The sequence below is a fragment of the Xenopus laevis genome, chromosome 1L, assembly GCF_017654675.1.
Source record: "Xenopus laevis strain J_2021 chromosome 1L, Xenopus_laevis_v10.1, whole genome shotgun sequence".
Taxonomy (NCBI): Eukaryota; Metazoa; Chordata; class Amphibia; order Anura; family Pipidae; genus Xenopus; species Xenopus laevis.
The window spans coordinates 151,681,891-151,697,784 of NC_054371.1; the positions used below are offsets into that span (position 1 = coordinate 151,681,891).

At 42.4% G+C, this 15,894-nt stretch overlaps 1 protein-coding gene across 1 annotated transcript; it reads right to left on the minus strand.

The window, feature by feature from the left end:
• Positions 1-5,697: 5,697 nt before the first annotated feature.
• On the minus strand, positions 5,698-14,313 carry oxa1l.L (oxidase (cytochrome c) assembly 1-like L homeolog). The gene is made up of 10 exons (XM_018259609.2): positions 14,155-14,313; positions 13,186-13,302; positions 10,295-10,529; positions 10,059-10,202; positions 8,264-8,349; positions 7,979-8,143; positions 7,748-7,852; positions 7,340-7,502; positions 6,339-6,419; positions 5,698-5,951 (listed from the first exon to the last, which is right to left on the minus strand). The coding sequence occupies exons 1-10, from the start codon at positions 14,236-14,238 to the stop codon at positions 5,845-5,847; spliced, it is 1,287 nt and encodes a 428-aa protein (XP_018115098.1). The 5' UTR covers positions 14,239-14,313; the 3' UTR covers positions 5,698-5,844.
• Between the last annotated feature and the right edge of the window lie 1,581 nt (positions 14,314-15,894).

The following is a 15,894-nucleotide window of genomic DNA, read 5'->3' on the forward strand; positions in this document are numbered from 1 at the left end:
TATCTCCTCTTGCTTAACTCCCCGAATTCAGTTTTTTCAGTGTCCTGCCAAGGATGTAGGACGACCTCTAGGAGGTCCTCCTAGAGGATACTACATTCAACGGCTAGCATTGACACCCAGGGTGTGACAGGAGTCAGGGCCACTCCTGGTCTCCAAGGTTAGCCCCGCTGCCGGATGCCTCTGCTGGGGTCGGTAAGACTCATGAGAGCGGACCACCCCTAACGTACTATCCCACGCTACCAACATGAGTGGGATAGCCCAGAGAAAAAATTCCAGCCGTCTCTCGCTCTTATTCATTTGCGAAGGATATCGCAGACAAATGGGGTACACCCCCGGCTGTTGACACTCCAGTGTCATGGCTTTCAAAGAACACGGCTCTCCCTGTCCCAGATTCGGCAGCCTTTAAGGACCAGACAGACAAGCAAATGGAGGGTTTTCTCCGCTCCATTTTTACATCCGCAGGTTCCACTTTTAGACCTATCATCGCAGCAGCATGGGTCAGCAGGGCCATGGCTGACTGGGTGCAGGAGATACTGGAGGGTCTCAGGGGTAATCCTGCTCAGTCGGAATTATCCTCGCTGGCGTCCCAGATTGTGGATGCGAATTCCTTCCTAGGAGATGCCCTCCTAGATTCTCTACAAGCAACAGCCAGGACATCGGCCACAGCAGTGGCAGCGCGCAGAGCACTCTGACTTAAACACTGGACAGCCGACCTCAGCTCCAAGAAGGCTCTGACGTCCATGACTTTAAAGGGAAAGCGCCTATTTGGCGAGGAACTAGAGAAGATGATATCCTAGGCCACAGGGGGGAACAGTACACTATTACCCCAGCCGAGGGCTCACTCCAATGCAGGACAGAGACAGGGCAGGTTTTTTCGTGGCTCAGGATTCCGTTCTTCGAAAGGTTCACCGCCTCCTGCTTCAGGCCGTTCAAAGGGTAGGTTTCAACACAGAAACCGACAGGGATGGCAGCCCCGCAAGAATCAGCAAAAGACCCCAGTGGACAAGGCCTCGTCCCAATGACGGGAAAGGCCCTCCGGGACCGGACCAGACGGTAGGGGGACGACTGCAATGGTTCCGGGAGGTGTGGCACGACAAGGTAGAAGACCATCACAAGTACCTGCGTTTTGCCTTCCTCCAGCGGCATTAAAAGTTTGTAGCACTTCCCTTCGGCCTGTCTTCAACTCCACGGGTATTCACCAAGACGGCAGTCCTGCGCTTGCAGGGCATATACATCACACCGTATCTAGACGATATCCTGGTGAAGGCAGCATCTCTGGAGGAGACGCAGGAACATCTGGCAATTACCATCACAACACTGGAGCAGTTCGGATGGCTGATCAACAGGAAGAAATCTTTTCTCATCCCTACCCAGGTCATGCTATTCCTGGGATTGATATTCAACACGTACTCTCAGACAGTAGTACTCCCTCGGGAGAAGCAGGAGAGGCTGCAGTACCTCTCCAGACAGCTTATCCAGACCAGATCTCCCTCGATACGTCTTTGCATGCAGGTACTGGGGTATATGTATCAACCATGGAGGCAGTACCTTTTACGCAATTCCATTTGCATCCTCTCCAGTTGTGCATTCTGCGAAACTGGCAGAAGAAGGAGTCGCTGACTCAGAAGATCGATCTGGATCGGTCTACATTGCAGTCCCTACAGTGGTGGATGAACCCTCAAAATCTTGACCAAGGTCAGCGATGGGGAGAGATGCAATGGACAGTCATCACCACTGACGCAAGCCGAACTGGATGGGGAGTACGGTTTACTCAGAGTTTGGCACAAGGAAGATGGTCTCCAGAGGAGTCCAAACTGTCAATAAACGAAGCTTCTGGCTATATACCTAGCCCTGCGCCAGTGGGAGGACCTCCTGACGGGTCTCTCCGTGCGCAAACAGACAGACAACGCGACCGCAGTCACATATATAAACCATCAGGGGGGAAACCGCAGTTCCACAGACTGGTCGGAGGCAAAAAGGATTCTGTCCTGAGCGGAGACTCGAATTGCATGAATATCCGCGGTTCACATTCCGGGAATTCAAAATTGAGAAGCAGACTACCGCCTAGATCCGGGAGAGTGGGAACTACTACCAGAGGTGTTCGATTATGATCGTGCAAAGGTAGGGACAACCAGAGGTCGATCTGATGGCATCTCGACACAACAAGAAGGTGCCCAGGTTTTTTTGCCAGAAGCAGAGACCTACAGGCAGCTGGAGTGGACGCAATGACCCTGCCATGGCGGTTCCAACTAGCGTATGTCCTCCCTCCAATGCCCATGCTACCACGGGTTCTTAGAAAGTTTCGGCACGAAAATCTGAGTTTAATTGTCGTGGCTCCATATTGGCTCCGAAGGGCCTGGTTCACCAATCTCATATCCCTATCGGCGGGGAACCCACGATGTCCGGACTTACTTCAGCAAGGTCCAATACTACATCACAATCCAGGTCTCCTGACCTTGACGGCGTGGCTGTTGAGACCTCCATCCTGAGAGACAAGGGCTTTGCTGGTACGGTGATCGGGACAATGATCAGGGCAAGAAAGCCATCTTCTGCCAAGGCTTACTACAGGGTGTGGAAGGCCTACGCAGCATGTTGGGAACCTAGAGGAGTGCCGTTCAATGAACTTGAGTTGTTCTGTGTGCTCCTGTTTCTGCAGAAAGGTCTCGAGGGGGGTTTGAGACTGTCATCTCTAAAGGTGCAGGTCTCAGCCTTGTCAGTTTTCTTCCAGGACCGGCTGGCCCTAAGGGATGACATTCTGACTTTTCTCCAGGGGGTGGCCCATGTAGTCCTGCCCTTCAAACAACCAGTGCTGGCATGGGATCTCAACCTAGTGTTGATCACTTCAGTATGCACCGTTCGAACCACTGCGGTCAGTAGACCTGCCTCCCCTGACCTGGAAGGTAGTGTTTCTGGTGGCCATTGCTTCGGTCAGAAGGGTCTCGTTGTTGGGGGCACTTTCCATGGCCCCACCGTTCATGGTTTTCCATCCAGACAAGGTGGTCTTGCGAACTGTACCCTCCTTCCTTCCTAAGGTGGTGTCTAGTTTTCACGTTAACCAGTTGATTGTGGTACCTTCCTTCTGTCCGAATCCGAAGAATGAAAAGGAGGTCTGTCTTCATTCCCTGGATGTGGTAAGGGCATTGTCGACATACATACAAAGAACGGCTTCAATTCGGAAGTCAGAATCCTTGTTTGTGATTCCCTCATGCCCCCAGATGGGGACAGCAGCTTCCAAGGTGACTATTTTGTGATGGATCAGAGAGACAATCCGTCAGGCATACCTAGCCGCCCACAGAAGTCCTCCCGAGAGAGACAGAGCCCATTCGACTAGGGCCCTGAGCACTTCGTGGGCTTGGAGGAATGATGCTTCTGCTGACCAGCTGTGCAAAGATGCTACATGGTCCTCCGCGCACACCTTTACAAAGCGAGCTTTGGCAGAAAGGTCCTGCAATCAGTCGTAGGTTCAGACTGAAACAGGCACTGGTCTCCGTTTCTCCCTCCCTCATATATGGAATAATGGGACTGCTGTGGTTCCTGTGTCCCCCAAGGCAGTAAGAGAAAAGGAGATTTTTAGTAGAACTTACTGTTAAATCTTTCTCTCTAGGCACTTGGGGGACAGAGGAACGCCCTCCCCGAAACATACCCCGGTTGTGGGGTTTAAATGGGAAACTGTTCCCCATGCTCTTTTGTTCTTCTAGTTGGTGTATATACATATAGTCCTTGTTATTGGCTTGTTATCGAAACTAAATTGGGGGAGCTAAGCAAGAGGAGGTATAGAGGGAGAGGGAGGAGTCCAGCAATTTCTTTTTTAGTATCAGTGTCCTGCCTCCTGGAGGGAGGAGCTTAACCCTGTGGTTCCTGTGTCCCCCAAGTGCCTAGAGAGAAAGAGATTTAACGGTAAGTTCTACTAAAAATCTTCTTTTCTTGAAAAGCAAAGGAAGAACAAAAGGCAAATACAGAAAATTCCAGCACTAGCTAAAGGAAAACAGAGGCAAATTAGGGAATACAAAATTCAAGGGAAACGATTCCATGAATTATTGGCCTCATAAAAACTTGTTTTGAACAATTCTGGCCCCTTTACAGGAATGTCTTCCTTTGCAAGCTGATAGCAGCTTGTGATACTTTGTCCTTCAAGGATGTTTTAATAAGTAATGTTTTTAGATAATTTTTATTTTTTTAAGAACCAGGTGACTATACCAGTGAAGGCTTGTTTGTGTTGTTTGGCATGAGTGTGGGAGCTTATAGTTTTAGCCATATATTTTTCAAAATCTATTTTAGCCCAGGTGTCTGTTATTAAACTCCTTTCCTGAATCATGAACTTGGGTATGTAATACAGTTTACAAACCTGATTAAAAAGCACTCCTAAACTACTGAATCTCATCATATCAAACGGAATGCAACAAAATCTGTGTGAATGCACTCCCTCCATGCTGTAGTATTCAGATCATTAAACAATTGTCTCATTTTACTAATTAATTTTTCCTACGGTAAAACTGTGGGAAACAAACGAAAAACAATATAAATATATTTATATCACACACAAATATACATGCCTGCTAACCACCAAATATTCCAATACACAATATGTGAGACCAGCACCTATGGCAACAGAAGTCAGAAACTAATATAGTGCAGTATGTTTAATAAATGATGTCAACAAAACCGCAGTGAGCATTCACCAATGGCTGAATTTTCTACTCACAAACCAAAAGATCTGGTAGCATATATAATGTGGGCTCCCATTCAGGTTTCAGCTGCACACGTGTCTCCTGACTCCAAGACAGGGAGAGAGAATAAACAGGTTTTCTCTGTTAGGTTGCAGGAAGTACCACGGAGTGAACAGCAAAGAAAGCCGGCAGAGCCACTCCAGGGAAAACACAGCACCCTATATGGACTACATGCTATTGTTTTTATATTGAAAACGTGAGTGCAATTGATTTTAAATTATTATTTTAAATAAAATAGGACTACACTATCTTTCGTTTTCTATCTCTCTCCCTGTCTTGGAGTCAGGAGACACGTGTGCAGCTGAAACCTGAATGGGAGCCCACATTATAGATGCTACCAGATCTTTTGGTTTGTGAGTAGAAAATTCAGCCATTGGTGAATGCTCACTGCGGTTTTGTGAACTTAGATCTAGAAATTTCACTACCAATAGTTGCTAATATTAGTATAAATTCTGCTGAAGAGTGAAATAGTGGATAATAGGCACCCTTAAGATAACTGTTAATGAACACCGGGTGTTACCTCTTTTATTAAACATACTGCACTATATTAGTTTCTGACTTCTGTTGCCATAGGCGCTGGTCTCACATATTGTGTACTGGAATCGTTTTGGAACAGTGGAGAGACTGTAAAGGGACCGGCAAGGAGGAAAAACCTAAAGGACTGACTATTCCATAAAAAACATTTTTTCTTTGCTTAACCACCAAATATGGCTGCCCACTGGCAATTTTATTGGGATGACAATCACAAGTTTTAAATGACCAATGGAATGACCAATTTAAATGCCCAGAATGCTAAAGTTGGCAAACTTAGAGTATTCTGACAGTTGATGAAATATTGTTCCTCCCAGGAATTATTGGAACCTTAGGTATGTCTTGCATAAACGTGCAGCAGATCTTTATAGTAATACTGCCAGCAAAACATACAAGTGGAAAATGTAGAAGAAATGAATATTGTCAGCATTACAACAAATAATAAATCCACCAAAATGTACCCTTTATTTATTAAACAATGTGAATGGCTTATAGTATTTCCTCTTTTAAGTCCAACATTCACTGGCATCATGTGTGTGTAGGGACATTGAGTTCATGGGCTTCTAATGAAATTAGAAGTAGTGCTTCATCCAATCGTGTCCTGCCAAGGCTTTGACTTTGGTTTACTCGGAGACACAGGGTTTGATTCTTTCTGCTGAAGAGGATTGTGGGAGAATGTCTGCCTCAGTGGCCCTATAATAAATACAGTTACCGAGAAAATGTTATTTCATAGTTATGTGTCTATATATTTATTCAAAGGAACAAATACATAAGAAATAATCTAGGTACACTTACAGTCTACCAAAAAAGAAACTAAACTAAAGCCACATATAGATCAGTAATAAGCCAATGCCAAGTCTTATGAATGTTTGTATTGCAAATGTTATCCCTAGATTTTGTTTTCTACTCATCTTTTAGCTATGTTCATAATCACATTGGTCCTACCCTTTTATCCATGTCCATAACACATTGGTCCCACCCATTTATCTATGTCCATAATCACATTGGTCCCACCCTTTTATCTATGTCCATAATCACATTGGTCCCACCCTTTTATCTGTGTCTGGAATCAATCCTGACCTTTTGCTGCCAAATCCAGGTGATTCTTAATCCTACGTTCTCTCTCCTCCAGCTGCTGTTGCGTCTGTGCATTCTTCCAGCCTATAACAAGTCATAAATGATAAGATTTTCACACATAGAATACAATGCAGGTTTTTTTATGTGCACACATAACTACTCCTACATCATTAACATTCAACAATCAACTAGCAACACTTCTGCTGTTAAATTTGAGAACTAAACTATATAATTTAGGCCTTTGTCAAATCTGTCCTCCCCACCCCAGAAACCTCACCACACAGGATCCCTGCTACTGCTTTATTTGCCTGAATTGCAGAGAGGGGGTTGGTGGGATGCCATCTCTAACAACTTGACGTTAGTTTCCCAGCTCTATGGTAGCAAGTGGCAACCTGGTGTATGCACAGCTGGAAGCAGGACCAAACAGACTTCATCTGTACAAACTTCTGACTGCCAAATGGGACAGAAAAAGGAAATCAAGTGCTGCTAACCCCAGTACTGCCCTCTTTGGCCATACCTCAATTGAATGCAAGGGTAGGGGCACTTGCCTCTTGATATTCTTTTCCCAGCTTTCTGATGCCAACCAGATGCAAAATCTGATTGGCTTCAACTTTCCAAGCATCTTACCGATATAAAGATCGCCATTTTATTCACATGTAAATGGGGGAGTACTTGGTGTTCTGTTTAGTTTGGTTCAGGAGAGGGAATTCTTGATGCATTCATGTGGCAGGGCTTTTCATAAGATAGCAATGGTATGTTGCTAAACTGCTGAACACACGTGAAATGCACTATGCAGCACATCATCTGCACGCGTTCGTTCAGTGTGCCATGGGTACTTTCATTACAGAAATAATATTGCCCTTTTTGGTCCCCTGTTTGTGGACTGATAACTTGTGTTACAATAAATCACATACCTGTGTGTAAGAGCCCTTATATAAATGTCTTTTGTTTTCAATTAATATTAGACATATTCTTCTGTCTAATACAGGAAACACCCTCTTTACCTTTTTTAAGGTTCTTTATGAAACCCTCCTGTGGCGGCAGTGAGGACGGGTCATGTATGATCCTTTCCGGTATTTTTAGTTTTTTACGAACAGCTGGGATCCTTAGGAAGCTCACCTGGGCTAGTGAGAAAACGTTTGAGGTCACCCAGTATGTGAACACTGCCTGTTAAAGAGATATTAGGCAAAAGGAAAAGTCAAAACATAGGTAAGACAGACAAGAACATTCCTTTATAAATTAGGGAAAATGGAAAGGAGCAGAAGCCAGTATTGGTCTGTTATAATTTTTTTTTTCACTGCGGGGGGGGGGGGGCATATTTTGTTAAAAATGAACCTTTTGCAAAAATAAAGAGAACTGAATTCTCATTTCAAAGTAATATTCTAGAATAAAGAGGCATAAGGAGTACTCACTGTGGGGAAGTTGATTGTAAGAGGCAAAATGATCAGTGGCATAACACGGAACACAGTCTTCATTATTTTGAGATTGGGGTTATCAACGCCAGACTCTGCTCCCAGCTGAAACATAATAAAGGTCTTACTTGTACAATCAATAAAAAAAAAGTGGGACAGAAATAGTACGACAAAATTGACAAAATTATGGAACTACATCTCCATGAAATTTGCAGAATTTGGCTGAATTACCTCGAGTACTCCCCACATAGTACAAGTTACTGTCAGTGGCAGTATATAGAAAGGATCAGCTGCAGTCAGATCTGTGAACCACCACATCCCCCCAGTTTGCATACTGGGAACTGGAAGATATGACAACTGCCGCAGGGCCACAAAAAATGAGATGAAAATGGGTGCCTAAAGGTACAAATAAAAAGATTGAGAGGTATGTATGACAGGAATAGACAATACATTCACAGGATGTTTTTGCATGTGTGCTGCATCTCAAAAACTACTGCCATCCAGCAAAAATCTCACCTGAACTAGGGGCACCAAAAAGCCACGCAGTGGATTGACATCATGTTTCTTCTGATACAGAGTTAGGTCAGAGTATGCCTTAGAGACTGAAGATACATAGGAGATGGTAAGTTAGCTGCCCCTTCAGAGACATGATGACATATGACAATTCTTATGACAAGCAAAGAATTCACAGTGATAGAATCTGTTACATTTTACATTCCTCCTGCCCATTATCACAGAATTTTGATAAGGGCAATGAAAAAAAACAGTTTACTACTACTTGCAATAAAATGAGCAAGGCTGGATGCAGTTTTGAGACCTGTACTATTAAACAAGTCTTTCTATGATTTCTTAAAGCAAGAAGGAGCTGGATGAGATCACTCATTATGTGTAATGGAATATTAGTCTACATCTACCATATACAATTTCATTACTAATCCAACAAGTGTATTTCTTCAGTTGTAATATTGGTGTGCAGGACCGCCATCAGAAATTGCAGGGCCCCATACGACAAAATTTCCTGGGCCCCTGGGCTACGCCCACTGCAAGCCCCACCTACAGGTTCGCACTCCCCACCACACAGTAAAAAAAAACAAAAAAACAAAATTGGTGGCTAGGGTTCCCTCATGTTAATAAAAAGTAAAAAGATATTGGTGGTCAGGGCCCCCCAAAAAAAACATTTGTGACCAGGGCCCCCCCATTAAAAATATTGGTGGCTAGGACCCCACATGAGAAAAAAAAAATTGGTGGGCAAAATTGGTAGCCAGGGCCCCCCCCACATTATAATAAAATTGGTGGCCAGGGCCCCTTAAATGTCCATGCCTTCCCGAAGTCAGCAGCTCTCAGAAAGATGGGGGGCCCAGCTAATCAAGTAAGTGTGGTGTGGCCCCCTCAAGGCCCCCTACAACTCTCCCCCCTGTCACCCACTAATGGCTGCCCTGTTGGTGTGTAGGCAGCCATCTCAGGTCATTTTGCCTGGTCATGTGCTTTCAGAAAGAGCCAACACTTTAGGATGGAACTGCTTTCTGGCAGGCTGTTGTTTCTCCTACTCATTGTAACTGAAGGAGTCGCAGTGGGAAATGGGTTTTTACTATTGAGTGCTGTTCTTATATTTACCAGTGAGCGGTTATCAGGTTACCGTCCCATTGTCCTGCTAATGGACTGCAGGGAGGAAGGGTGAGGGGTGATATCATTACCATTTGCAGAGCAGCAGTAAAGAGTAAAGTTTATCAGAGCGCATGTCACATGACTGAAGCCACCTGGGAATCTGATAATACCGTATGTCTAGCCCCACGTCAGATTTCAAAATTAAATATAAAAAAATTAGTTTGTTCTTTTGAAAAATGGGTTTCAGTGCAGAAATCTGTTGGAGCAGCACTACGAACAGATGCATTTTGAAAAAAATATGTTTTTCCATGACAGTATCCCTTTAAATAGAGGAACTGTCCTGATGTTTTTGTTTTAACTCTGTTTCTCTTTAGTTCCTGCCCATAAAATTTACCCATAATAACAAAAAACTGTAATTGCATTTTCGTGTTATGTTTCACAACAAAGCTGAGGCAGTCATGATGTGGAATGGTAGGCTACCACACCTAGACTTTGTGTATTTCCTTGCACTTGCTCACATGCAATGTAATTTAATCTACAAAATGTTATCGACGGACAAGCAAATAAATAACCTATAGATGTTTGGTAAGCAGAATGCCTTCCCTGATATAGACCGTACTCTGAATTCTTAGGACATATTCTATTTTATGGAAATGCGCTGCAGAAAATACTGTGTTTAGTAAACATTGAAAACACATGTTCTTACATTCGAGTTTGTTTCCAGATTGCTTGGCCTCATTCATACGGGTGGTAATCGAGCTGATCTGTGGCATGTGATTGTTGAGCTTGGCAGCTTCTCTCTGTCCTTTGACAATCAGAGGGAATACTAAAATACGAGCAAGTACTGTTCCTGGAAGAATAGGATGGAAAAGAATAGCATTAAGACGAAAGGACAAGATAACCGTACATAAAGGGTATAAACAAGTAATCTTCAGCTCTTACCAGTTACTATTGCTCCCCACCAAGGCAAACCAACATCAACGTTAAGGAACTCCAGAAAGTTCTGTATTAATCCAACAGGAGTGTTACCCCCTAGGCCCAATTCAGATAGACTCTGATGTACAGCTTCAGGGAGTATGGCTTCAGATACTGTGGGGGCTGACTCGGCAAGAGGTGGCGGTAACACATTTTCAAGTGTAGCAGTGGGCTGTAACTGTATCTCTGGTAGAACTGGGGCCTACATATAAAATATAAAGATGAGATTATCAAGGAAACCTTGCAATGGGATATAAATGGGAAAACCTCAAAGGCAAAAGGGTATTCCTATCAGAACATGCAAAATAACTGGGAAAATATATGTGTGCCTAGATAGCTTGTTTCTACAACAAACACTTTACCCCCAAAATGAATATTTAAGCAACAGATATCATATTAAGTGGCATTTTAAAGATTCTTACAAAACTGGTAAATATATTTGAGTAAATATTGCCCTATTACATCTCTTTCCTTGAAGCATCATTTTGTGATGGTGTCTTTACTGCTTCAGAGATCACCTGACCAGAAATACTACAACTCTAACTGTAAGAAATGTCTGAATTTGAACAGCCCCTGTCAAAAAAACACATTTTTCTAAATCATCTTTATTGTTTTAAGTATTCTGTTTTGATGATACACAGCTAATAAGTTGTGCATCAGCAATTGTAAAAGTCTCTTTGTTCTCTTAGGCAGGGGATCACCGACTCAATGACATGCAGAAAGCTAAATAGGAAGGTTTTGGACTGAACCAGTGCTTTGCCTGTCCTGTCTATTTTACCTCACTGGCATATCTTTGACTGGCAAGATTTAGCTAGTCTGATTAATAAAAACCATGTAAAGCTGGAGAGAAAATAAATTAGCGGATATGGTGAAGGAAGTTAGCAAATAAGCACCTCCAGTTATTTTTACATTCACTAAAGGACAACTCAAGTCAAATTCATAGGGGTGAGCAAATGTTTTTGGCACCCCCAGTATATATAATAATATACCTCAGACACAGGCCGGTGCTTCTAATTGTTGTACTCGATTACTTCAGCGCACTGCCCAATTTTTAAGTGCAATGGTGCTTCTTTCCTCTAAGACTTCACCGCAAGTCTTCAGTATAAACGTAACTAGTAGAATGAGGAGAGCAATCCAAGGCAGAATATCTGTAACAATGTTGTTTATTAGCAGCTACAAAACACTACATGTTTCGGGCCTCAAACGCCCTTCATATCACTTGATAAAGGGGCCTGAAACATGTAACATGTAGTGTTTTGTAGCTGCTAATAAACGACATTGTTGCAGATATTCTGCCTTGGATTGCTCTCCTCATTCTACTCGGTGCTTCTAATTGCACTGATATATGGTACAATCCATTGAGTTCAACAACGCCATCTCTGCTGATGTCCCTGCAATTATCTTCCCTGTCAGGGACAGTCAGCACACCAAGCAGAGTACAATTTGTTAAGATTCAGATTCTTTCTTTACTGCACACTTCAGTTGTTGTTTAAGTGATAGTACCATGGGTTGCTGCAAATATTTGGCCCAGATCTAAGGTAAAAAATTTTATTCATGGGGGGGGGGGCGCCAAACTAATCCTGCCATGCTATGTTATGATATATATGCATATATTGAAATAGATGCAGTTTGCATCGGAGCTCACCCGGTGTATGTGTTCTCCCGTCTGGACACTGCTCTCACTAGAAGTCAGCCACTCCATGACGATATTGGTACTTGCAACAAGAGAAACTCCCTCAGTCAAAACACACCCGTTGCACAATATTTGTATTTGTTGTGTTTTAATAAAGCGTTTTTTTTTAAAAACCAAAGTGGTCCTCCTTGGAAGTCTTGGACATCGCCGGTGAATGCAGGAGTTTCTTTTGTTGCAAATAGAAGAGGAATTTTTTTTTTCAAAATGAATCAGTTAATAGTGCTGCTCCAGCAGAATTCTGCACTGAAATCCATTCTCAAAAGAGCAAACAGATTTTTTTTTATATTCAATTTTGAAATCTGACATGGGGCTAGACATATTGTCAGTTTCCCAGCTGCCCCAAGTCATGTGATTTGAACTCTGATAAACTTCAATCACTCTTTACTGCTGTACTGCAAGTTGGAGTGATATCACTCCCCTCCCTGTCCCTCTCAGCAGCCAAACAAAAGAACAATGGGAAGGTAACCAGATAGCAGTTCCCTAACACAAAATAACAACTGCCTGGTAGATCTAAAAACAACACTCAATAGTAAAAACCCATGTCCCGCTGAGACACATTTAGTTACATTGAGAAGGAAAAACAGCAGCCTGCCAGAAAGCATTTCTCTCCTAAAGTGCAGGCACAAGTCACATGACCAGGGGGAAAAATGACAAAATGTCTAGCCCCATGTCAGATTTCAAAATTGAATATAAAAAAATCTGTTTGCTCTTTTGAGAAATGGATTTCAGTGCAGAAGTCTGCTGGAGCAGCACTATTAACTGATGCGTTTTGAAAAAAACATGTTTTCTGATGACAGGATCCCATTAAATAAACTTTTTGTACAAACAAGAAGGGAGACTAAAACACCAACATTAACCTATTTTGATGTAGTTTTCTTAGGTAAGCGAGTCACTGACAGGTAGCAATTTCTAAAAACTAATTTCCTAAAGCAATGGTCAGTTATATCAGATGCTTCTTTTAAATCTGTTCCATCTGTAACCATAAGTTGATGTCAAATGTGAGGATAAAAGACAAATTCCCTACGAACTGCCCCATGGTAGTAAGTACTGACAGAAATGGATCTGTCTGCCAGTGTGCAAATAGAGTGGATCTTTCTGCATGAACCATTTACTCAGGTACACACTTGAACCAAGCCGTAAAATAAGAGCAAAAATTATGAATTACCTGGTTGGCAGCTCCAGTCACTGTGCTTTGGTAACGGGCACTTGTTACTACAAACAGCTGTTTCGTTCCAGGCGAGCGAATCCTGTGCAAATACTGTGTAGCTGGAGATTTGTGAAACTGTGAGGAAACAAGAACAGGAGTCACTTGCAGGTAGGGTTGCCATCTGGTTGGTATTTTACTGGCCTGGCCAGGAAAAATGATGATTGATCCCAATGTTATTAATAGGGAAAAAAGATAAATATATAGAAAGGTCGGTATTTTTTCCATAAAAGGTGGAAACCCTACTTGCAGAAGATATTTCAATCAAAGTTTACTACACCAATCTAAGGAGAAGAGGTCAAGCCTTGAGCTGGTGAAAATGCAAATGTGGGCTTTATTAGAACAACTCAGTTAATACACAGTCATAACCCTATAGTCCCTATAAACAGTATCAATTAAAAAAAAAAAAAAGATACTGTCCCTTTAATATACCCAAATGTCATACTTGCATATTGATCAATGGCTACTGTCATATCATAGTTGTTGGTAAACAGCCTCTTATATAGCTGAAGCCATAACAGGATTTAGTTAAACGCCACTACAATGAGCAGACACCTGCATGTTGTACGTGGTTATAGTTTTCAATTCACTGCTGACAAGTAAGCAGAACTACTGTATACACCAAGAGATGATCAATAAACTGAACTGCTTCAGCTGGCTGTCAGAAAGCTTTACATGACATTCCTGATCATCATGCCCCTGAATTGCCACCAGCCTGCAAACTACATGCACTTAAGCTTCCAGAAATTCACTTTTCTACGGTGGCTCAGTAGGGACAGGCAGGCATGAGAAGCACTATCCTTACAGGTTATACTGGCAGGGACATGGACTACCACCACAGAGGTCACTCACAACTCATTGAGAAGTCAAAGCCACAAAACAGCCGGTTAACTACCGGAACACACGTTCTATGGTAGTGGCTCGTCCTACCCGTCTCTCCGTTCTCTGTGGAAGCAGTCGGACTCCGCGTCTGAGTAAAGACCTACATGCCGCTTCCACACTGAGCGCTGCCATTTTTCCCCCAGTGACGTAAGAAGGGAAGGACGGAAAGGACGAATGAATTCAGCGCCTGCGCAAACGGATGTTTCCGAACGTGCTCTGCGCAGGCTCTCTAGGAAAAAGGAAGCCAGAGAGACAGTGTAATATTAGGAGTAGGAGAAGGAGAGTTTAATCTGGAATAGGAGGCAGTTTGTGTAAAAGATGTCCTTATTCTAAGCAGAGTTTCAACTTTTTATTTTACATTTTCTTAGATCTTTGTCTCTTTGCTGCCTGCAGTTGAAATAGCTACAGTGCACTTACTATGATGATCTGTGGAGTTGTGTAATAAAAAAGGGAAGCTCTGCTGCTGATGTACTCACTTATAACAGCAATTAGTATTCACTGGTCAAAAAAGTGAAAAAGGAAGTGTTTTATTGGTTGCCATGGGTTACTGTACTTGGTGCTTTTTTGTTACATATGAGGAAAGTGTGTCTTGACTTGTACATGGGTCATGCTGTCATTTACGTGGGTGTAAGATTTACCTGCTCAATATATGTCAGTCCTGCAGATTCTCTGCCATTACAACTTTTATGGAATATTTAGGTATCAATTTAAATGCACTGAATTCAAATGGCAATTTTGATCAATTTGATAAATAATGCATATTTATCATTTTTCCTTCAAGATTGGTTATCACAGACCGGCGTTGGTTTAGCATGTTGAATGACATAGAAGGCGATATGAGCAATAATACTTTTTTATTTTTTTCCCCATGAATTCTGTAAATATAAATATTGATCTGCCTTTATTGACTGAATGCTGTCCATTAAGATTTATCCCAATTAGGCTGATTCAGAATTGATAGTTTCCAATCCATCCCACGAATCAGCTCCAACATAACTATGCAGCAAAATCGCCTATTAGACAAAAGGTCCTAGGATAAGGATAGATTACTGTACATTTATTCATTATCCTAAGGAAATATCACCCCCCAAGGCTAAGCAACTGGGACAAAATGCACTATCATGTATAACATCAGGGAACCAGTTCAATTCAATGCATATGCCATATGCTTGGAATCGCTAATTTTGCGAAAAAGCCACAGTACTTTCAAAAGTATGCATACCTTGTAAATAACAATTGTCAGACTAATACTGTCAGTGTATCGTAACAGCTCAAATTTATTTGAACACTCTTTATTAACTTACTACCAGCCCTGAAAGCAGTATGTCTTGTAATAATAAAACATAGATGGATTTGCTATACCTACTTAGATGATACCATCCTAGAGGTGCTTTTCAATATTTATAATTTGGAATACTGAGGCACCAGTACAAATCCAAGATACCAAATACCAACCCAGGCCAGAAATTGTCATGTTCATTCTAGTTACAGAATACTATTCCATAGGTACCCTATATAGTTACAGTTTACTATCAGCGATGATGCCTTTATCCATTCTGGTACATTATTGTAGTACAGGGTTGTCAGTATAAAATGCAAGCCCAGAGATGCATAATGCACAATAATAACCTAGTGCTGCTTTTGTCATGAAGGTGACATTGTCTCAGATGGCAGTGAGGAGCAGGTTACCAGGGTCGCAAAAATTAGCCTCTAGTAAGAGTCAAATTTCTGTTTTTAAAATCAAATTTGTTTTTCTAGTGCAGTGAGCTCAGTTCTGGTCTCTTGCAC

Coding starts and splice junctions, on each gene's coding strand:
- oxa1l.L (XM_018259609.2), bottom strand. CDS start 14,238: ATGGCAGCGCTCAGTGTGGAAGCGGCATGTAGGTCTTTACTCAGACGC. Junction 7,503..7,747: donor TTACAATCAACTTCCCCACA/GTGAGTACTCCT, acceptor TCTCTTTAACAG/GCAGTGTTCACATACTGGGT. Junction 5,952..6,338: donor CCTGGATTTGGCAGCAAAAG/GTCAGGATTGAT, acceptor TATTTATTATAG/GGCCACTGAGGCAGACATTC.